General features: G+C 38.9%; 1 protein-coding gene across 1 annotated transcript in view; it reads right to left on the bottom strand.

Annotated features, from left to right (window-relative positions):
- LOC126259311 (conserved oligomeric Golgi complex subunit 6) overlaps positions 1 to 23,781 on the bottom strand; it is a 119,189-nt gene that overhangs the window by 79,616 nt on the left and 15,792 nt on the right. The window contains exons 3-6 of the mRNA XM_049955988.1: positions 14,313 to 14,532; positions 6,139 to 6,263; positions 4,859 to 5,079; positions 2,303 to 2,463 (exon numbers count right to left, since the gene is read on the bottom strand). Coding sequence (XP_049811945.1) covers positions 2,303 to 2,463; positions 4,859 to 5,079; positions 6,139 to 6,263; positions 14,313 to 14,532 — 727 coding nt within the window. The remainder of the gene's footprint in view (positions 1 to 2,302; positions 2,464 to 4,858; positions 5,080 to 6,138; positions 6,264 to 14,312; positions 14,533 to 23,781) is intronic.

Here is a 23,781-nt window from a genome sequence, read left to right as displayed (position 1 = left end):
TCCCAACATCACCACTGCTGAAGCCCAGGCTATCCGTGATCTGAAGGCTGACTGGTCCATCGTCATCCTTCCGGCGGACAAGGGTTCCACGACCGTGGTACTTGATCGTCGGGAGTATGTGGCTGAGGGACTGCGTCAGCTTTCAGACAACACTACATACAAAGTTTGCCAAGGTAATCCCATTCCTGATGTCCAGGCGGAGCTTCAAGGAATCCCCAGAACCTTAGGCCCCCTACAAAACCTTTCACCTGACTCCATCAACCTCCTGACCCCACCGACACCCTACACCCCTACCTTCTACCTACTTCCTAAAATTCACAAACCCAATCATCCCGGCCGCCCCATTGTAGCTGGTTACCAAGCCCCCACAGAACGTATCTCTGCCTACGTAGATCAACACCTTCAACCCATTACATGCAGTCTCCCATCTTTCATCAAAGACACCAACCACTTTCTCGAACGCCTGGAATCCATACCCAATCTGTTACCCCCAGAAACCATCCTTATAACCATTGATGCCACTTTCTTATACACAAATATTCTGCACGTCCAGGGCCTCACCGCGATGGAGCACTTCTTTTCACGCCGGTCACCTGCCACCCTACCTAAAACCTCTTTCCTCATTACCTTAGCCAGCTTCATCCTGACTCACAACTTCTTCACTTTTGAAGACCAGACATACCAACAATTAAAGGGAACAGCCATGGGTACCAGGATGCCCCCCCCCCCCCTCGTACGCCAACCTATTTATGGGTCGCTTAGAGGAAGCATTCTTGGTTACCCAGGCCTGTCAACCCAAAGTTTGGTACAGATTTATTGATGACATCTTCATGAACTGGACTCACAGTGAAGAAGAACTCCAGAATTTCCTCTCCAACCTCAACTCCTTTGGTTCCATCAGATTCACCTGGTCCTACTCCAAATCCCATGCCACTTTCCTTGACATTGACCTCCATCTGTTCAATGGCCAGCTGCACACATCCGTCCACATCAAACCCACCAACAGGCGACAGTACCTCCATTATGACAGCTGCCACCCATTCCATATCAAACGGTCCCTTCCCTACAGACTAGGTCTTCGTGGCAAACGAATCTGCTCCAATTCCGAATCCCTAAACCATTACACCAACAACCTGGAAACAGCTTTCGCATCCCGCAACTACCCTCCCGACCTGGTACAGAAGCAAATAACCAGAGCCACTTCCTCATCCCCTCAAACCCAGAACCTCCCACAGAAGAACCACAAAAGTGCCCCACTTGTGACAGGATACTTTCTGGGACTGGATCAGACTCTGAACGTGGCTCTCCAGCAGGGATACGACTTCCTCAAATCCTGCCCTGAAATGAGATCCATCCTTCATGAAATCCTCCCCACTCCACCAAGAGCGTCTTTCCGCCGTCCACCTAACCTTCTTAACCTCTTGGTTCATCCCTATGAAATCCCCAAACAACGTTCCCTACCCTCTGGCTCCTACCCTTGTAGCCGCCCCTGGTGTAAAACCTGTCCCATGCACCCTCCCACCACCACCTACTCCAGTCCTGTAACCCAGAAGGTGTACACGATCAAAGGCAGAGCCACGTGTGAAAGCACCCACGTGATTTACCAACTGACCTGCCTACACTGTGAAGCTTTCTATGTGGGAATGACCAGCAACAATCTGTCCATTCGCATGAATTGACAGAGGCAGTTTTGTTGGTAATGAGGATCACCCTGTGGCTAAACATGCCTTGGTGCACGGCCAGCACATCTTGGCACAGTGTTACACCGTTCGGGTTATCTAATACCAACCTATCAGAACTCCGGAGATGGAAACTTGCCCTTCAGTATATCCTCTCTTCCCGTTACCCACCAGGCCTCAACCTCCGCTAATTTCAAGTTGCCGCCGCTCATACCTCACCTGTCATTCAACAACATCTTTGCCTCTGTACTTCCGCCTCAACTGACATCTCTGCCCAAGCTCTTGGCCTTTACAAATGTCCGTGTGCGAGTGTATACCTGTCCTTTTTCCCCCCCTAAGGTAAGTCTTTCCGCTCCCAGGATTGGAATGACTCCTTAACCTTTCCCTTAAAACCCACATCCTTTTGTCTTTCCCTCTCCTTCCCTCTTTCCCGATGAAGCAACCGTGGGTTGCGAAAGCTTGAATTTTGTGTGTGTGTGTGTGTGTCTATCAACATACCAACGCTTTCGTTTGGTAAGTTACATCATCTTTGTTTTTAGATATATTTTTTCCCACGTGGAATGTTTCCTTCTATTATATTTATATCTTTAGTAAGTTGCACGAAAATTGAACTATTTTCTTACCTGCTCAATTATATGGTAGTAGAAACAGATTAAGCAATAGACAGCATACAAAACCGTTGCCTTTGAGTCCGTTGCTAAAATCTGTTCTATACGAACTCTAAGAGGGTGGCATACACCTTCTGTTATATTTGAAAGTGCCTGCTGTACGTGTACCATCACATCTGAAATGTAAACGAAAGAATTACATTAATGAACTGTGTTCATTAAATGAAACTAAAAATGTTAAAATAAATTCCTACTGCTAATTCATACACAATTTAAAAAAGTTACGAATGAACCTAGGAAGAAACTCTGAGGAAATTCAGATCATATGTATAATATTTTAAAATATTTCATGTGTTGATACCCATACGTGAAAACAATATCAAAATCCATATAGTACACTGCTGGCCACCGTAAATGCAACACCCTGAAGGAAGCATCCGAATCAAGTGAAATTTACACCATGGGTTTGCAGCGATGAGATATGCAACCGATTAGAATTTCAGCGCAGACGCACATCACGCGCGCCTGTAGCGCCACCTCATAGCGCCATTTAAGGCTTGGCGATTTCGACAAGTGTACGTTTGGCACGTGTGTTTACCTTGTGGTTGTTTCACAAGACGATCAGTTATGCCTCGTAGACAACAGCGAACATATTTTGATCAAGTATCAGAGTTCGACAGAGGAAGGATAGTGGCTTACCGAGATTGTGGATTATCATACAGAGAAATCGCTAGTCGTGTTGGACGAAACCAAACAACTGTAATGTGGATATGTGACCGTTGGATGCAGGAGGGTACGACGGATCGACGTGGTCGATCGCATTCACCTCTGTGCACCACTGCACGTGCTGATAGGCAAATTGTGCGCATGGCAGTGATGGATCGCTCAGTGACATCCCGAACCATAGCACAGCACATTGCGTCTGTAACGCATCATCCAGTGTCTGCGCGTACCATTCGACACCATTTACAGCAGAGTGGTCTGTCCGCAAGACGTCCATTGCTTCGTCTACCATTGACGCAGACCCACAGACGTCTCCGTCGCCAATGGTGTGATGACAGACGGATGTGGACGGCAGAATGGAATGACGTTGTCTTTACTGACGAGGCACGCTTCTGTCTGCAGCACCACGATGGTCGGATTCGAGTGTGGAGACACCATGGAGAGAGGATGCTGGACAGCTGCATTATGCACCGCCACAATGGTCTTGCACCGGGTATTATGGTATAGGGCGGTATTGGCTATTACTCTCGCACGCCTCTAGTACGCATTGCCGGTACTTTAAATAGCCGGCGCTAAATATCCGAGGTGCTGCAGCCAGTTGTCCTTCCTTACCTTCAGGGCTCTGCCACAGCCATATTTCAACAGGACAATGCGCGACCACACGTGGCAGGCATTGTCCAAAGGTTCTTCGTCAATAACCAGATTGAATTGCTTCCCCGGCCAGCTCGCTCTCCGGATCTTTCGCCGATAGAAAACATGTGGTCCATGGTTGCTCAACGAGTGACCCAGATTACATCCCCAGCTGCCACACCAGATGATCTTTGGCAACGTGTGGAAGCTGCTTGGGCTGCTGTACCCCAGGAACACATCCAACGTCTCTTTGACTCAATGCCGAGACGTGTGGTAGCGGTGATCTCCAACAATGGCGGCTACTCTGGCTACTGATTCTGGCAGGAACCACATGTCACAGACGTCTGTAAACGTAATCATTTGATACTTGGTCAACAAGTTATCTACAAAATAAATCTTGTTGTGCTACCTCTTGTCTTTCTTGGTGTTGCATTTACGGTGGCCAGCAGTGTAGTTCCTGAGATTAACCTTCACATACAGACTGCAATAATCATAATTCAACCAATTTGCAAGAAATATTTTTGCTTTACATAAACAAACCTTTCTTGTGAAAGAATCTATTTATTAGTAAAAACCAAATCAAAATCTTAAGAGTAGTTCCTTAGATTGACCTTCATAACAAAAGCTCAATGATGATAAATTTAAATGTCGTGTGACTAGGGCCTCCCACCGGGTAGACCATTCGCCGGGTGCAAGTCTTTAGATTTGAAGTCACTTTGGTGACTTGCGCGTCAATGGGGATGAAACGATGATGATTAGGACAACACAATACCCAGTCCCTGAGGAGAGAAAATCTCTGACCCAGCCGGGAAACAAACTCAGGCCCTTAGGATTACCATTCTGTTGTGCTGACCACTCAGCTACCGGGGGCGAACTTCAATGATGATGATAAATTAATATTAATGAACTAAGAACGGGTACTGTTCCAAAGAATAAACAACAAATTTGAGCTTAAGGTCTTGATGAATACAAAGTAAAAGTTAAATGCAATGTCAGGTATACAGAAGAACACCACAAACAAGATAAACTGTGCATCAAACGTATGTTCAACACTTTGTTCACTACTGTCGAAAGATGGGCACCACAAGGTGCAGTAAGTAGCCGAACCATGATATATTTCTGAAGAAACCATGAACTGTTGTCTAGTTATCCATAGTACATAGTAATACATAAATTATAAATCAAAGCTAAGATTACAGTAGTAGAACCTATTCATACCTATCTTGTCACAGCCTCTAAGCAGGGATAGTATATTCTCCTTCTCTGATGGTATCATTTGATGCAGCCATGCAAGCATGTCACCTACATATCGGCGTGGATCATGTGCATGCATTTCTATTGGTTTTGGAGTACCTCCTGGACCTCCTTGCGTAAGAGCATCAAGAAAGGAGCGGACTAACACTGATCGACGAGCTGTGCAGTACTCATCAATAATATATCTGCAAATTGCAAATTCAATTTACAGAACTTCTGATTAAAACAATCTTTTTCATTCAGCTTATATTTAATGAACTCTGCAGGTTTATATACAGAACACTGGTACAAAATTACAAACAAAAGAATTACAGAACAGCCTACATCCTCTCAATACTATTGACATCAAATAAAACAATGGAAAATGCAGGATGGAATGTAAAAATATTATGAAAAGGAAAGTTGCTACTCACCATATAGTGCAGATGCTGAGTTGCAGATGGGAGAGAGAGAGAGAGAGAGAGAGAGAGAGAGAGAGAGAGAGAGAGAAGGACTCACAGTGTGTGTGTGTGTTGTGTGTGTGTGTGTGTGTGTGTGTGTGTGGGGGGGGGGGGATGTATGGTGAGTAGCAACTTTCCTTTTCACAATACTGCAATATTACAAGACAATTTTAATAGAAAGTGCCGTAGGTTGCAAAATACCAATTCCTGTCATTATGAGATACATAAATAATGAAAGGAAAGAAGTTTCAAAGAACATTTTCCTATTCAATAACACTGCAATATTAACTGTTGCCTCAAACATTTCCCAACAATAGTAGTATTCAGTATACAAATGAATGACACTGGAGTTAGAAACCACATTAAACTGAAGAGATGTACAGATAAAGGGTGTCTGTTAGAATGAGCAATGGAAATGATAACAGTGGTAGCAAAGATCAAATAGCTCTGAATGATTAGCAATGGTGATTGCTGTTTTAACAGTATATCAAATTACTATGATACAAATCCAATATTTTAAGACCTATGAAGACACTGCTGTTCAACATATTCACCTTTTCTCACACTGTCACAGCTTTTCATGCCAGTGAAGGTGTGTATGCTACCTCTTAACCCTTATTTTCAATGGCATTCTTCAGGCAATACTGAACTCTTTCCTTCTCATGTAATACTTCTTTTCATCTACTACATTAGTCTGTAAGCTGTAGTTACCAAAGCCTATCACTTAATAAAAATGGAAGTAATTTTTTAAGCTCAAAACTATAATAATGAGGTAACAGTTTTAATTTAGAGTAAAACACTTACCTTAATAAAATAGGTCTGTCTTGCAAACGTGTCATTGCCTGCATTAGCAAAAGACTGGTTTCTGGAGACTCTATACTTCGACAATTGTTCTGTGTCCACCGATACAGCCTCTCTAATGCTGCTTCCTATTACAAACAAGCATAATAAGAATCTGTTTCAATTCCAGCACAGACAGCATATATTCATTCATTACTATAAACATCTAAATGGAACTTCCAATCTCAAAACACATTATTTCATATAATACTTGCGAACATACGAAGATATTTGATCTGACAAGAAACTGATTTTGTCTGATGATGATTAAGAGAGTGGAATCATACTTTAATCCCCAAAAGTGGATGAATATCACCAATAAAATGACTATCTTATAACACTAAGATTGTTCCAATATAGTAATTCAAAACTGGAGCAACTATTTTCTTAAAGTATTTAAAAATTCATAATGTATGCAGTAACTGTAATTTTTAGTACAGCACTTATCAATGAGAAAGAGCTGAATTGTTGTCCATTTCATATTGAAAGAGGTAATTGTGAAACACTGTTGCTAGGCTGAACACACACGCACAATTATGGATCCCCAAATTCCAAAATATTAGCACTTGTACAAGAATCTGGGTAAGTGCAAGTAGAACTCGAACACTGGGGTTTCCATACAAATTTAATTATGTGTAAAGATTGCTCATCCACCCCAGCAATTAAGAATATCAATGATTTTCGCCTGTTATCAGTGCCAACATAGGCAAGATGGGTCTTAACTTAAGGGCAGAAAAAAAATGTGTTATATAGTCACAAATTAACTATTTTCGGGTTTTTTCCTTTGATCATACTGTGAAACCTTGCTTCTTGCTAAATATCATGATTCTAGGTCAATTGGAAGTAGCCTATATATTTTCATGAGCGAGTTTGCAAGTATCAAAATACGTGACATAAATGACCATATCTTCTGAGTGCACTGACTTAGAAGCTTCAATTTTTTTACACCACCAAGGGACTGTAGACCGTAATATACGGAAAAGTTCAATTTGATATAGGTACCTGTTCCTGCAAAAAAAGGCTTTTTAATAGTTGAACAGACACACAGACAGACAACAAAGTGACCCCAAAAGGTTTCATTTTTACTGACTGAGGTATGGAACTCAAGTAGAGAGGAAAGAAAGCAGTCATTTTTACATTGTAGCCAGACTGCTGTAAACACCCACAGATAACAGCCAATTTTTTTAGATTGTTACTACAGCCTTCGAAACTGTTATTTAAGTTTAAATGCCTTGTACCCAAATCAGATATGTTCGCATCATCATTACCAGCCAGCTGACAATAATTGCTTGATAATCACCTTTTCCAGGCTTCTCCGTACATTACGCACTGCAACAGAATTTATCTGTATTGTTTCTGCACGTTTTCTAATGTCATTTAGGCCATCACTTTGGTCTTTCCTTATCTCTTGGAATCCAAAGAAGAACTTCCTTGGTCCATCAACCACCCCTTCACATGGCAACAGGTCTTGCCCACCTTCTGTTTGGTTTCATTAGTCATAAATATGTCTTCCACTCCAGTTTGTTCACTAATTATTTATTTGTTTGCCTATTGTTTCTAGAAATTCCCAAAAAGGATTTCACCAATGGTTGATCAACCCGTATAATATTTGGTGGTTTTTGTATTAAAAGCCAATGCTGTGCAGATACAACTAAAAGCTGGTAGTAAATTTCTTATATCAGATACAACAGAAGCTTGGATTTGGAAAACAAGCAATGTATATATCTTACCAAATGCACTCATGATTAATTTCACTCTTTAATTATTTATTTTGTTAAAATATTTTGATTACATGTTGTTTTAACCCTAACACTGGTTTTTATACCTGCTTCTAAACTTGTTCTATTAAATACTTCTGCTCGTTGTTGAAGGTTTTTACACTAAAATTTGGTTTATATTACCTGTTGGTTCACATTTCATACTTTGGGGCTTAATTTCTCCTATCACAGTTCTCAACTTCACATGCCAACTGTCCAGTGTTGCCAATGCACCATCACAAACTGTCAGTCACCTGCAGTGTTCAAATAGTGCAGCACACAAGCATAATTGTTTCGGGCATTGATGGCAGATCATTGAACTATTACTGGCTGCAGCAAGTAAAAGCACAATTCTGCCCACTCCCTGTTTTTGGAATCATAGCCGTATAAAACAATGTTTCTATCCTATGTCTGCTGCACCCACTTTAACTTCATATGACTAAAAAAGCAAAATTTATGATGAAACCATCAATGAAGACAGCAGTTTGCAGCTGAGCATAGCATAACAGAGCAAGTAGGAATTGTGATGTCCAAGATAGTGCAGCAGACACGGGATGAAAACATTGTCTTATATAGCGATGGACTGAGCACTGGTAACATCACACCGCTACCAGGGCTATATAAGGACGAGCACTGTTACCAGAATGCACAGTAGTATCACATGCCAATGTGCTGTCACCACCGACAGTCTCTCCTCACCACACCACACGGAAGCTTATAAACACATCGCGCACACATAATGTTGTGAGTGCAATCAACCTTTTTAATATCACAGTATATTATTAGTATCAACTTATTTATTAGTTTATAAACAAATAAATTTGTCTTTAAAAACTTAACACTTTATAAGACATGCAGTGTAAAGATGCTCAAATTATTCTTGGGGCCGAGTGCAGGCTGAAACCTTAACTGGAAAGCTCTGACATATTTTGAGTCATTGAACGTATATTGGAATGACAGATTAGAGGCTATAGGATGGGGAGTGTTCATTGCAGTTGACAAAAATATTATCTCTAGTGATGTCAAAGTTGCATGTGACAGAGGTGTGGGTGAAACCAAGTTAATTGTTGGATGCTTTATCAGCCACCTGATTCTGCTGTGACAATTCTAACGTTATTAAAAGAAAATCTATGGTCAATGGCGCGTAAATACCCAGATCATGCAATACTAGGTGGAGGCTACTTTAACCAACTGACAGGGATGCCTATGGATTCATTGCAGGGGGTACAGAGAGACAGTTGTCTGAAATACTTTGAACATGTTTTCTGAAAACATGTCTTGAGTGGCTAGCTCAGCATTTCACACGACACAGAAATATCTTAGACCTTGTACCTACAAATAGGCCAGACCTTATCTACAAATAGGTCAGACCTTATCGACAATGTCAGTATAGAAATGGGAATTAGCGAACAGAATGTCATTACAGCAACTTTGATTACGAAAGTTAATAAATCAGTCAAGGAGTCTAGGAGTGTGTTTCTACTAGATAGAGCAGATAAGCAGTTATTAGCATCTCACTTGGACAGTGAATTGGCATAACTTACTTCCAGTAAGATGGATGTAGAAGAATTATTCGCAAAGTTTACGCAGATTCTAACTCATGGTCTGGAGAGTTGTGTGCCTAGTGGATAAAGGATGGAAAAGATCCATAGTGGTTTCATAACACAATTTGGAGGATGCTGAGGAAGCAGAGACTGTTGCACTTTCGGTTCAAAAGGGAACACGCAAATGATGACAAGCGAAGGTTAGTAGAGATTTGTACGTCTGTGAAAAGATCTGTGCATGAAGCATACAACAACTACCACCGCCACACCTTAGTAAAAGATATGGCAGAGAACCCAAGGAAATTCTGGTCTTACGTAAAATCGCTAAGTGGGTCTAAGGCTTCCATTCAGTCCCTTGTTGACCAGTCTAGTGTGGCAGGTAAACATAGCAAAATGGAAGCCGGAGATTTTAAATGTAACATTCAAGAACTTGTTCATACTGGAATATCATACAAACATACCGGCATCTGATCATCAGGCAGAATCCAAAATGGACAACATAGTAATAAGCATCCCTGGAATAGAGAAACAACTGAAAGATTTGAAAGTAAATAAATCACCAGGTCTGGATGGATTTCCAGTTCGAATTTACAAAGGGTACTCTATGTCATTGGCCCCTTACCTATCTTGCACTTATTGCTAATCTCTTGCCCAGCACAAAGACCCAAGTGACTGGATAAAGGTGCAGTTGACTCCAAAATGTAAGAAGGGTAAAAGACAGGACCTGCAAAATTACAGACCAATATCCCAAACTTCTGTTTGCTGCAGAATCCTTGAACATATTCTCAGTTCGAATATAATAAACTTTCTTGAGACTGAGAAGCTTATGTCCACAAGTCAGCATGGTTTTAGAAGGCACCGCTCATGCAAAACTCAGCTTGCCCTTTCCTCACATGATATACTGAGAAATATGAAGGGCAACACGCAGATTCCATATTTCTAGGTTTCTGGAGAGCATTTGAGATGGTGTCTCATTGTAGGCTTTTAATGAATGTTCGAGCATACGGAATAAAATCACAGATATGCGAGTGGCTCGAAGACTTCTTAAGTAATAGAATCCAGCAAGTTGTCCTTGACAGCGAGTGTACATCAGAGACAGGGCTATCGTCAGGACTGCCCCAGGGAAGAGTGATAGGACCACTGTTTTTCTATATATACATAATGATTTAGCAGATAGGGTGGGTAGCAATCTGCAGTCATTTGCTGATGATGCCATGGTGTACAGTAATGTGTCAAAGTTGAGTGATTGTAGGAAGTAGGAAGATACAAGATGACTGAAACAAAATTTCCAGCTGGTGTCATGAAAGGCTGCTAGCGCTAAATGTGGAAAAATGTAGAAGTTGATGCAGGTTCAATGTTCCCTGGAGGGAAGGTGATGTTCTTTTAGAGAAACACTGTTTAGAAAATTTAGAGAACTGGCAACTGAAGCTGGTTGCCGAACAATTCTACTGCTGCCAACATACATTGCGCGTAAGGACCATGAAGATAAGAGAAATTTGGGCTTGTACAGAGATATACAGGCAGCCATTTTTCGCTTACTCTCTTTGCAAGTTGAACAGGAAAGGAAATGACTAGTTGTGGTACAGAGTACCCTCCACAATGCACTGTATGGTGGATTTCGGAATATCGATGTAGATGTAGAATACCTTCAGATAACCACAATGGACTATGTCCATTCATATCAGCTGTTGATAGTAAGAAAAAGAATCCTCAACTACTTTTTGAAAATGTTCTATTTTAAGTAACTCGGCATATGTGAAGAGAGACTTCTGTCAGTTTTTCTACATCTTTTTCTTAAGTTCTAATTGTTGACACAAATAAGCACTATTGCATTTGCAGCAATGTTTGTTTTCATAATTAATGATTTCTCTATCACTGTTATGCACATTACTACCGTGTGAATCAACTCCGGAGGATGGGAATATGGAGCTGGAACAGTCGCAAGGCTTCAGCTTGTGTTTCAGAAAAAGATTCAACTTTTCAGATTCCTTTCATAATCTGAATTAGTAAAATGTATTGGCCACACACACAAGCATTAGCAACCAAAAATTAATCGGAGCATTTAACAACATTTATCTGCTCTTGTTCCGTATCATTATTCCAGGGAATCATATGAAACATAATTTCCATCTTTTTTCCTTGTCTGCAGTGATAACTACACAGCACACCATTATTTTTAATCAAAAACAATTTAGAACATACTCTCAGAGCCCCTCAATACTTTGATAACATAGTATAACTCTGCACTTAATCATTAATCACCAACGAGAACTTATGCAAACAACCTTGTATTTACTTAAAACACAATTGGTTATGGCAGTGGTGGGCTACAGAGTGGTGGCAGCATTGGCTGTGGTCTAACTGACAGAGCTTGCTACTGCACACATGCCTTGTGATTCCTAAAGTCTATTCAAGTAGCTGTGAGGATCAGGGCAGCAATCGCATGGCCATCAGTTACCATTTAATAATGGCAAGGAGCACAATGATGAAAGCTCATGGACGTACAACCACTTGACGACATCTTTATCTTTGCCTCTCTTCCTACTCACATCCTCACAACAGAAGGGTTCCTCTCAATCTATTATCCAAGTGACCTGCTCCAACTTGCAACCTCCTCTACTTAGTCCCTATTCCCTTCCTGTAGAAGGAAAGTATAGTTTTGAAACCTAGAAGGACTATTTTCTCTTTCAAGTGCTTCTATAACAATACTGGGACAGGGCCTTCTGAAGTTAGATACTGGCTACTTTGTAATATCAGGTGCAATTTATTAGCATTTGATAAAATGTAATCAACTTTAGTTTTAGTTCCATTTGTTCCCTGCCATGTCAATTTTTGACTGTTGTGTTCTGAAAGAAGGCAGGAGGTAAATATTTTATTCTCAGCATTATCTACTAATGAATGTCTTCTTATTTCTGCAGTCATCCAGAAAATTTCCCCACTTAAGTATAGTGTTATTTTTGTCCCCTACTTCTGTACTAACACTCTCCACTCCCATTTTGTAGAGGGACTCTCTCAGGTTTTCTCAATGAGAGTCATCAATAGTGTGCTTTCATTCTGCCAAGCTGATGTTTCCATTTTATGCCAGGTGGGTATTGCATTCCATGTGAATGTGTCATGTCATCAGAAGAGTCGAGAGAGCCAGGGAACATCAGCAACATACCTCAATAAAACAACCAAGCAAATCAGCTGTCACCGAGCACTGTCTTGAATATAATCATGAAATGAATTATGATGAGACCAATGTCACTGAGCACACGCAAAGTTTCTGGGACAGCATAATTAATAAGTGTATCGAAATAAAGATATCAGAAAATCTAATAAACAGGGTTGGCTTCAGTTTTAATAATACTTGGGGTCAGGCACTCAATTTATCAAAAACCTGTTTGACACCACATCCACCAGTGTTGAAAAACTTTGAGAGAATTTGCATTTCACGGAATATTAGTATGAGCTCTGAAAACCAAGAGTGTCAAAGGGTGAACTGGGCATCAGAAATCAAACTCTGCTGTAAACAGTGGAGTGAGAAACAATAATTCACAATCCAAGTTGGAATCCAGGCAGTACATTTAATAGCAAAACTTGCAAGGACCTGAAGAAGATGGTTTGGTTGGTTGTTGAAATATTTTGCATGAACAGGAAACAACAGCTTGGCAGAACACTTGGAAGCATGTTATTAATTTACTGTAATTTCTTAGTTTCTGTTGGTTTTTGTAGAGGTCCTCTACCTCCTAATGAGAACATTTCCAATTAAAAGAAATCTTCCCGTTCTGTCCAAAATTTCATGAGATCTAGGCATTTATGTATTTTTTTTCTGATGTGATTGCATTAAATACAAATTGAGGAACTAAATTATTGATGCCTATTTAGAACCACTCCTAAAATTAAGAATGGCATTTTACAAACAGGACATACAGAAACTTTCCAAGTAAATGAAAAACTATTCTTCACATTGGTTAAAATATATGTCAGCATATATTTAAACAAATTTTCACTTTAATAATGATATAATTATTACCACTACTTTATAAAAAGTTATTTAATTACTTCTTTATATGGAGATATTTATTTATGGCTCTCAAAATAGTTCTGAAGTTGTTACAATGGACAGTAACAGCTCTTTCATGCCAAAAGTTTACCAACTACTTACCTACGTCAGACCATGAAATCACATCTGTCATTGTACGAACTGAAAATGTATTGTTCTAAGGCTGCACTAGGATATTGTCTTGGAATGGTAAGCAGTAAGGTTGCATTCTGTACATAATATACAAAGTAATTCCAGGAAATTCTGAAGTTTGAGAGCCACAGCCGGACCTGCTATTATGATTTTGGAAGGCATTAATATGATTTCAGGTTACTTCTGAGAGAGCATTTTGACATTTTTTGGTATTTACATGTCTATGAGCCACATTATGTATTCCCTAGCTGTGTTTGCTGACTTTGTGAATCTGCACAAATCTTACTAAGGATGTTATTAGGAGCCACTAGTGTTCTCTGGCGTTTGTCAGTAAGTGCAGATTGTAGTAATCTTGATCATTTATATAATTTACTTGGATAGATAAAAAAAAATCTTCGCACCAAGTGGTGGTGGAACAGATACTTAAAAGAAGATTCTAATTAAAACCTCCTTTTATGAGTGTGTTCTGTCGCCACTTGGTGAGTAGATTTTTATGTATCCATTTGAATTATTTTATCAAAAATTGATCAGTTACATGTTATTCCTGATATGCAACTAGACAATATTATCCTGTGACCAGGTCATTCTTGCTGCACATGTGACCTTCTTTGCCAGTGTTGTTACTGTATATAAAAATGTTTGAAAAGGATGGAACAGCACCTGATACAAAGCCATTTGTTCCATAATCTGAAGTGCTGCAGTCTGGTGGCCACTCTGCATCAGAATATGGCAACTGCCATGAATAGAATGCACGCGCTCCAAAGCACTAAAAAATTCTTCAGTAATTGCACCATCTCTCAGTACAGTTTGCTCTGAAGATGACAGTTGGAAACTTCTCAGAAACGCATCTGCCATTTTCTGCTGAAGAGTCAACTTCTGGCTGAAAGCAGAATGACACCGACATTTCAAGGTACTAAAATAAACACAAGTCGTAATTAAAATGATGATGATGATAACAAGAACAATGACACCTGTTGAATGGGTTTGGAACATCCACTAATAAATAACTGACATTACAATAATGTACTTTTTGACCCTACATCATAATGGAAAGTCTTTGACACAGTATGAATTCAGCTTAATATCAAGATACATAAGGGGCATGTGGAAAAATATAACGAAACTTTTAAGTGTCACAGAAATTTTATTTTCCTACTGACAACTTTACATTTTTTTAACATCAATATGGCAGATGTCTGTTTAAGCTTTGTAGAGTGGAAGGAGGTTATTAAGTAGTACTGGAAGTTTGAAATTGATGATGCAATTCAGAGAGAGAGGAGAAGTTGGTAAGGGGCTGATCCAACCATCGAGTCATCATGTTCTTTAGATCCCACTTAGGGGTACCTTCCGGAATGTAGAACAAGTCAAGATTAGCGATTGCTAAATTAACAAGTATGTGTCTATGAGACTAAAACAAGGTGGATCAAACAGTGTGTGATGTGCAGTAAGGCCCACCAAGGTGACCCAACATGTTTACAAATGATAAATTCTCAAATATAGTACTGAAATGGTTTCAGCTTTTCACCACAAAAATGTTCAAGGCAAGGGTCACATGAAAGTGATGTAAGCTTTAACAGTACATGACGCATTCTGAATAGAAGCAGATCACATTATTTCATTTCGAGACTAGTGCAACAGCTAAGTGAAGATGAACCAGATTCCAGGGTATAATTTTGTGGATGGGTTCAGGGATGGTTACAAGTGAACTACATATTATGGGTAGTAGGGGGCGGTTGGTCAGATGAAATACAATCAACAAGCCAAGACCACAGTTGAAAATGCTGTGAATTTGTCTTGTGCAGAGATGTAGTGCGGCTTAGCTCCTAGATGATTCGTTGGGGTTTTCCTATATGAAGGTGCTGTAACAGGAAGAAGATACCTAACAATGCTTGTAGGTTACATTTTCTCCTTTATTTGTTTAAAGACATATGATGTGTTTGTCTTTTAATCATACTGGGACACACTAATTGATCAGCAGATACAGTTATGCACACATCCATAAGTCACAACCAGCCAATGTTCACAGCGAGCGCTATGGTGCGGGTACTGATGTCATCCTAGCCCTACGTGATTTTCTGCTAGGCTGCGATTTGGATTTTGTTGTTACATACTGTAAAGTTTGGCTAGCACACAGACTTGCCTGTCTACCTAGTTCGGTATTGTCTTCACGCACCACTCAACCAACTGTTGTGTTTTCAGTGAATGAACCCAAGTCAAGTGAGAACAGAGTGTGGTTTGTATTTGAGAGCTTCCCAGCTGCATCTACAGTGTTCTGCACTATTGTGTGAGTTAGCCAAAAAACTTCCAGAGTACTGTATTGACTAAAAGATATCCTCCACCAGAAAGCTTTTGTTTCGTGTGTTATGAGAAGAGTCAGGAACTGTTACTTTCTGTGATTCATTTGTATGTATGTTGTGTTTAATAGAATCTGTGTTGTTGTTATTGTTATTGTTGTTGTCGTCGTCGAAGCAGAGTATCTGAGTCAAAATTTGCCAACCCTGTCCGTAGGATACAGGAGATAAATTGAGTTTCCTGCATTCTCCCTAGACCTTACACTACTCAATTTATTCCTAATGGGGCACAGTTAAAAGAGGAGGAATACCGTCATAAATGTTGTAGCCTCTACACACTTTTGAATGAGATCCAAGCAACATGTACAGATGTTCCACTGGACACTTCAGTGTGAATTAAGGTATCAGTTGTGACTCATACTCAGAACTGTATCAGTGCTGAAGGTCAATGGTTATGAATATTTCTATTAACCACCATACGGAACATTTAGTTTAACTAGAAAGTACACTTGTAGGTACAAAAATAAATTTTCTGTTACCATTCACATGTATGCAAATATTTTTGATGGACCCTATATAGAGTTATGACCCCTGGATATCTACATATATATAGTGTCTTCTTCCACTCTAGAGAAAAAGAAATGCTTATAAACCTAACAGTTGTAACACACTGTGAGTGCTTCTCTACCAATCATTTCATCTTGAAGGTGATAGGTACACTGACTACCTCTCACTTACTTGTTATCTACAACTAAAAATATTTCAAACAATGAAAAATTCAGAATGGAATAATGAAAATATTACGAAGAGGATATATTTACTACCCACCACATAGTAAAGAAGTTGAGTCGCAGATAGGCACAACAAAAAGACTGCTAAACAAGTAAGCTTTCAGCTAAAAGGCCTTCTTCTGTCTGGCTCTGGCAGCCAGATACAGTGGTCTCGTGTGTGTGTGTGTGTGTGTGTGTGTGTGTGTGTGTGTGTGTGTGTGTGTGTGTGTGTGTGTGTGTTCTATCAAATACAGAAGGAGGTCTTTTGGCTGAAAACTTACTTGTTTAGCAGTCTTTTTGTTGTACTTGTCTATGACTCGGCATCTCCACTATATGATGAGTAGCAATCTAACCTTTTCATAGTATTACAAATATTTCAGTATTCTCTTAGTATATCATAAGAAAATAATCAGAGCTGTAAGCTTCATCTCTGTGTACTCACAACCACACATATTCACTGATGCAAAAGGTTTACTTGTTATCAAAGATTAGTGAATAACAGTTGCACAATAAAGAAATTTTAACATTTGTCTACATATTTTGGGAATCATGCTCTCATCATCTGGTCATCCATATATATATTAGAGAGAAACATTCCACGTGGGAAAAATATATCTAAAAACAAAGATGATGTGACTTACCAAACGAAAGCGCTGGCACGTCGATAGACACACAAACAAACACAAACAAACACAAACATACACACAAAATTCAAGCTTTCGCAACAAACTGTTGCCTCATCAGGAAAGAGGGAAGGAGAGGGAAAGACGAAAGGATGTGGGTTTTAAGGGAGAGGGTAAGGAGTCATTCTAATCCCGGGAGCGGAAAGACTTACCTTAGGGGGAAAAAAGGACAGATATACACTCGCACACACACACACATATCCATCCGCACATACACAGACACAAGCAGACAATTCTTAGATGGCACTTCACACGATCCAGCAAAAGGAGTACCAAGACTGTTTCTGGAAGTGGAAATGGTGATGGGCACAGTGTATCAATTGTGTAGGAGAGTATTTCAAAGGAGATCATGCACAATAAGTAAAAGGTAAGTGGAGAAAAATTTTGTGGCCATAGTTCCAGAATGTTATGAACAGACCTTGTACCTGATCCAACGGTACATTCAGACCCTGTGATCTGACACCAGATTATCCAGGACCAGACGAGGATACTGCTATTGCAGGAAGTGGGTGCCAGAGAGTGCACGAAATTACTGAATAAGAACAGTAGTGTACTTCTGGGTAACTGGCTGGTGTGCCACATTTATTTAGAAAAAACTACCAGGAGGACGTACAAAGTGTAGCACTAGGGAGGCACCAGGGTCATTCAATGTAAACGAGGAATCATTATAAAAAAAATAATTTTTCTGTGGGAATTTTTTCCCGTTACTTATGTAGGTTGGACATTGAATTTTGTTGGCAAGATTGATTTTTCCCTCCGAGACCTATTGTTTACTTGTGGGAGCCATTGTTTTGAAGATTAGATTGTAGAGTTTGTTCAAGCAGAAGATTTGATCGATTTCAAGGTAAGAAACAATCATGAAATTTATTATAATTCTTTATCGTTTGTAAATCACTTTAAAGTGCATAACTTCGTCTTCTTTTTGGTATATTTTTAGAAGAAAACAATTTAAGCATGATAAATACAAAAACATTTACATAACCTAACCCAACATGTATAACAAGAGTTATCAAATGCCAATTTTTTAAAGAGTTTCACAAAATACATTAAAGTACAGAAACTTATATGCCATGCTGTCCTTCACATAAGTGTACCTAATAATTTGGTGTCTCAAATAAATTTCCTCCTGAAAGCCTTCTCCTGGTATATAATATTTACTTCACGTAACGTGAGTTACCTTTATGTATGTAATGTGAGTTACCATAATTTTTGTAGGGTTAATTATAATTTTGAGCAGTCACATTGGTTCTGAATTACATACAACACAACTAACAATATATTGCAACAAATTTAATGTATATTTATCTCCATATGCCACATAAAATCCCATAGAGAATAGGTATTTCTACTTTACAACAATTCACAATTTTTGCAGAATGACTAAGTGCAGCTGAAAAGATGAGACGAAGAAGGCAGAAAATGAAAGATGAAGGCAGGTACGAAGAGTATAAAATATCAAACACAAGGAAACTATACAAAAATTCAGGAAAAAGAAGCAGGAACAGGAAAAATGTTTTAGTAAAAGAGAACAAGAAAGGATTGCTGCAGACAGGAAATGGAATGTTAAAGAAAGCGTTGCCAAGTACAGGAAGCGGCTAAGATAAGCTTCTTCAGCTACACCAAGTAGTTCTGCCTCTCCACCATATAAAAATATGGTCTTCATTGGGAAAAACTGTATCAAAAGTGAAACACATACTTCCAGCATCACCCAGAAAACAAAAATGTGCTATTAGAAGGTTGTATCATACATATGTTGAACCTTTAGTAGTAGAAAGAGTCTCTAAACAAAAAGTAAGTGATGAAATAATAAGCGCAGTGACCAAATTCTACGAAAGGGATGACATTAGCAGACAGGCCCCTGGACGCAAAGACATTGTGACTGTAAAAGATGAGAAAGGTAAGAGTAAGTTGCAAGTACGACACTTGATGTTTTCTTTGAAAGAAGCCTGTGTAATGTTTTGTGAAGACAATGGCAAAGTGACCGGTAAAAGCAAATTCACAGAATTAAGACCCAAACATGTCATGCTTGCCAATAAACTTCCACACAACATGCGTGTCTGCAGATATCACGAGAATTTCATCTGTGCTGTTAACTCTCTTCATAGCATAGTACCTCAAACAACTAAGTACACCAGTAACTGGACAGAATTTTTTCTATGTGCAGAGCCTACAGCAAATTGTTGTAAAGATTTATTGACAGTTAAACTTCTTGATTTATGTACTGGTGTACAAGAGTAGGGCGTGAAATGGTATGTGTGGCAGGAGAGTGATGGCAGAATTTTGAAAGCAGAGGAAGAAGGTACATTATAGAATCTTATTGATCATATTCTTACCATAAGACCTAAATTTTTAGAGCACTGCTACTTTAAGAGAGAACAATCAAAGAACTATCAGAGTGATAAGGAACCACTATCTTCTGTGATGCTAACTGCCGTGATGCAAATTGATTTTTCTGAAAATTTTACATGTGTAAGTCAAGATGAAATCACATTGACAGCAGAATCAGATTAGTATTTTTACTGCCATGATTTGGCATTCAGGTACTTCTCACCCCTACGTGTTGGTATCTGATAATCTGGACCACACAAATAACACTGTCGTTCTCTATGTTGACAGACTTCTTGAAGAACTACCAAAAAATATTAGAGAATTTACAATCTGGTCAGATGGTCCTGCTTCCCAGTTTAAAAACAGATATATTGCACAGGCTATAAAAGTTCTAAGTAAGAGTCATGCCAAAAGAATTACATGGAAGTACTTTGCAGCTTCTTATGGGAAGGGGCCAGTGGATGGAATTGGTGGGGCTGTCAAACACAAAGTTTGGTCTCTTGTGAAAAGCCAGAAATGTGTTGTAAACAATGCAATAGATTTTGTAAAAGCATTGTTGAATTCTTCTTCTAACACGAGAGCAATTCTTATGGGTGAAGAAGACTTTAGCTAAAGAAGCAAAAAACTACATCTCTCGGCCTTAATCAAGAACTGCAAGCCTTTCTTGAACATTTCTAAAATTCATCACTTGGAACTCTATAATAATGAAGTTGTGGGTCACACCACTTCATCAGCTGCAGAGGAAAACACTAAAAGAACAGATATACAAGTAGATGACTGGGTGGTGGTAAAATATGACAATTCACATTTTCCTGGTAATGTTACTAAAATTGAAAATGGTGAGTTTAAAGTTGATGTTATGATGAAAGATGGGAAGTTTTGGAAATGGCCTGAAATTAAAGATGAGATATACTACACTAAAGACAAGCTTGTCAGAAAAGTTAACCCTCCATGTGTTGTAAATTCCCGTGGTTATTTCAAGTTTGACTGTGATCTGTGACAATGAAACTTGAGTTACCGTATGTGTAACGTGAGTTACCTGTTCATTATGTTTTAATATTTATTCTATTGGAGATTAAATGTTTGGAACTTTGTTAAAGTACTTATTAGATCTGATGTTCACATAAAAACAGAGCAGTCTTTTTTATTTTCTTTATCATATGCAAAAGCCATTTCTTGGAAATGTAACGTCAGTTACCAAGAATAATTATAAGATTTGGTTTTATAAATATAGTAATTTAACAATTATGGTGATAAAGGTTTATAGCGCATTCTGTATAAACTATGTTTTGAGGCATATAAAATATTCAATAGAAACATTTCCTTCTGTTAATTGTCCAAAACTTACAATATAAACATCAATATGTAACGTGAGTTACCATGGAATGACCCACCAACAGACTGAGATGCATATTGCCGAGAGAGGGATGGGAAGACAAGTCTGTACCAGGCCACTCTCATTAGTACATCTCGCGGGCCCTCACGTGACTATTTGCAGCCCTCTGATTTGTTACTGGAGGGTACTTTGGAAGTGTACCTCCATGAGCAATGATGAATCAAGGCTTCACTCCATCAACATTACTGACTATAAGAACGGTGTGCATGTGAATAAGGCATGGGTTGGCAGATGTATCTGGTACCATACCAGTCCGAGACTGGTCATGACTCTTCAGTAAAATGCAGTTACTCTGTAGAGAGTATAAAAACAGAAAAACAAAAATTGAAATGATGTATGAAAAATTAAGCTGCTTCCATTCAGCCTATCAGCCAACCATGTGCATTTCCATCCCTTTCCATAGGAGCAGTTTACTGCCTTTCGAGACTGCAAATAAAATGGTTGAACTATTCAAATGATTGGAATGATTAAATATATGGAAAGTGCTCCCTTGGTGTTTACTAAAAAACGTTATAATCTCTGAAGTTAGAAAACAAGGGGCAAGGCTACAAAGTTAGTAATTCTATCTTCTTTACAAGTAATATTACAATAAATTTTGATATCTGAACTGGGCAATTTCAGTTAACAACAATGGTAATATGTGGTCAATTGAAGTGGTGTGCTGATGGATGGTGTGGTGGCATGGAGACAATCCCAGGTGTGGCAACATATTTCAAAATGTCTTTAGTTATGAGAGTCACCTGATGACTGCTGCTTGGGTACAGCTGGATTTGGTGATTCGAATCGCTTAACAATATCCCGTGTTATATGTGATCCATATGGCCAGTCCACAGAAAACAAGAGTTGATGGGACAGATATGACGCTGGGTACAATCACTCCATGCATGTATTCTTGTGTATTCCAATTGGCGATGTGCACAGAGGCATGATTAAGAGTAATTTGGCCTTGCTCTGGAACTAATAATTTATCAATTGATTGCAGAAGGCAAGCTTTTGTGTATTAGGCAGCGTAGGCAAGCTGTCGATTATGGCAGCACAAAAGGTATTTCAGGCAAATACAGAAGAAAAGATTTTAAATTTTTATTATGTATGTAAGTAAAATGAACCTAATAGTGGGTGTGGAAGAATTGTTGAATAGAAGTCTGCTGTCAGTTAAAGTAACTTGATAATTTTGAGAGAAATGTACGATTATAGCAGAAAGCGTAACCACAGTAGGTTATGGTACCAAGTACAGTATGCTATTCCCAATCGGTATGAACCCGTGTTCTCAAGTGGCCCACAGAAGCAGCCTGTGCGCACACTTGTCACTATAAGAAAACAATATTATAATTTGAGCCCTGTGCCTACTAAACACTTTGACAGGCCTTCCCCTGATCCTACCTTCTAAAATGACATTAGCCACCTTGTACGCATTTCCATATTGGACAGGATTAATTACTCTTGATGGGAGGGGAGGATAGCTGGCGAGGCCTGCTCCACTACTGTTTCCTCACAGTGGAGCTGCATTTTCGAAAATAATTATAACAGTCTAGATCGCAAGGCACATTTGCTAAAAGGTGACCAGTTTCAATCATCACATGAGTGTCTTCAGACCTACAGCTGTAATGTAATAAAATTAGCTATAACCTTACAAAACATAGATATACCCATTTTAATGAACAATAGTTGTTTAGGAAGCAGGGACTGCTGAATGATGATAGTCAACTGCTGGAGAGAGCAGTGTAGCTATTTCTTAAATGCTGGAGGCTCCACCTACAGCTGACCGCATGATGTGTTAGCCAATCAGGTATGATTCGAATTATGTACAAAAAGATGTACTTATTAATAAATAAAACATCAAAATTATGTAAAATAATTTTATATTAAAGAAGAAACAGTTTGTTAACACAACTATTGTCAAATAAATATACTAAAAGCTTCAAAAAGGAAACAAACATCACATTTGTTGTCTATAAGTTACCCTCGAGGGGTACGCTGGAAAATAATTACGATGTTGTTGGTTTGTATGGAGATGATGGACGCCATACCAAAGATGTAGCATCAGGGAAATTTCTAATGAGATGGCTGTGAATATTGATAGGTGATGTCCAGTAGATGACTTTCCATAGATTACGAAGCAGTTAGTTACTATGGAGACGGAGGATGCTGATCTTAGGCGGTTTCCACTGAAGCAGCCATAAACATTGATAAATGAAGTAGATAATGCTTGAAAGATGCTGGCCCAGGATATAAATAAGCAGTAGCCATTAATGTACGAATCAATCTATATTAATACCTGTAGATTGTAATATTGTAGCAAATAGTAACAAGTATGGTATGAGAGGCTACCAACATTACAGGAAAAATATATGCCTATATTTCTAAAATATATGCCTATATTTCTAAAATATATGCCTATATTTTTAATAACCTGGTGAAATTGAGTGATGTCGAAAATAAATAAATTAAAATGATTTCTGGAAGAACAAATATAAATGAAAAATGCAGTGCCATGACTGACCTAATATTCCAATTATTTTTAATTGTAATAACAATGTACTAAGATGTAAGGAAGTGATTTTGGTTTCTTCTAACATATTACGAAGTTTCTGTTTAGGTAGATTATGTAGAATTTTCAAATTGCTAGAAATGCAACCTTCAGAATGATCTTGTTCATCAAGA

This window comes from Schistocerca nitens, chromosome 5, assembly GCF_023898315.1.
Source record: "Schistocerca nitens isolate TAMUIC-IGC-003100 chromosome 5, iqSchNite1.1, whole genome shotgun sequence".
Lineage (NCBI taxonomy): Eukaryota > Metazoa > Arthropoda > Insecta > Orthoptera > Acrididae > Schistocerca > Schistocerca nitens.
This window is presented reverse-complemented; position numbering and strand designations above follow the sequence as displayed.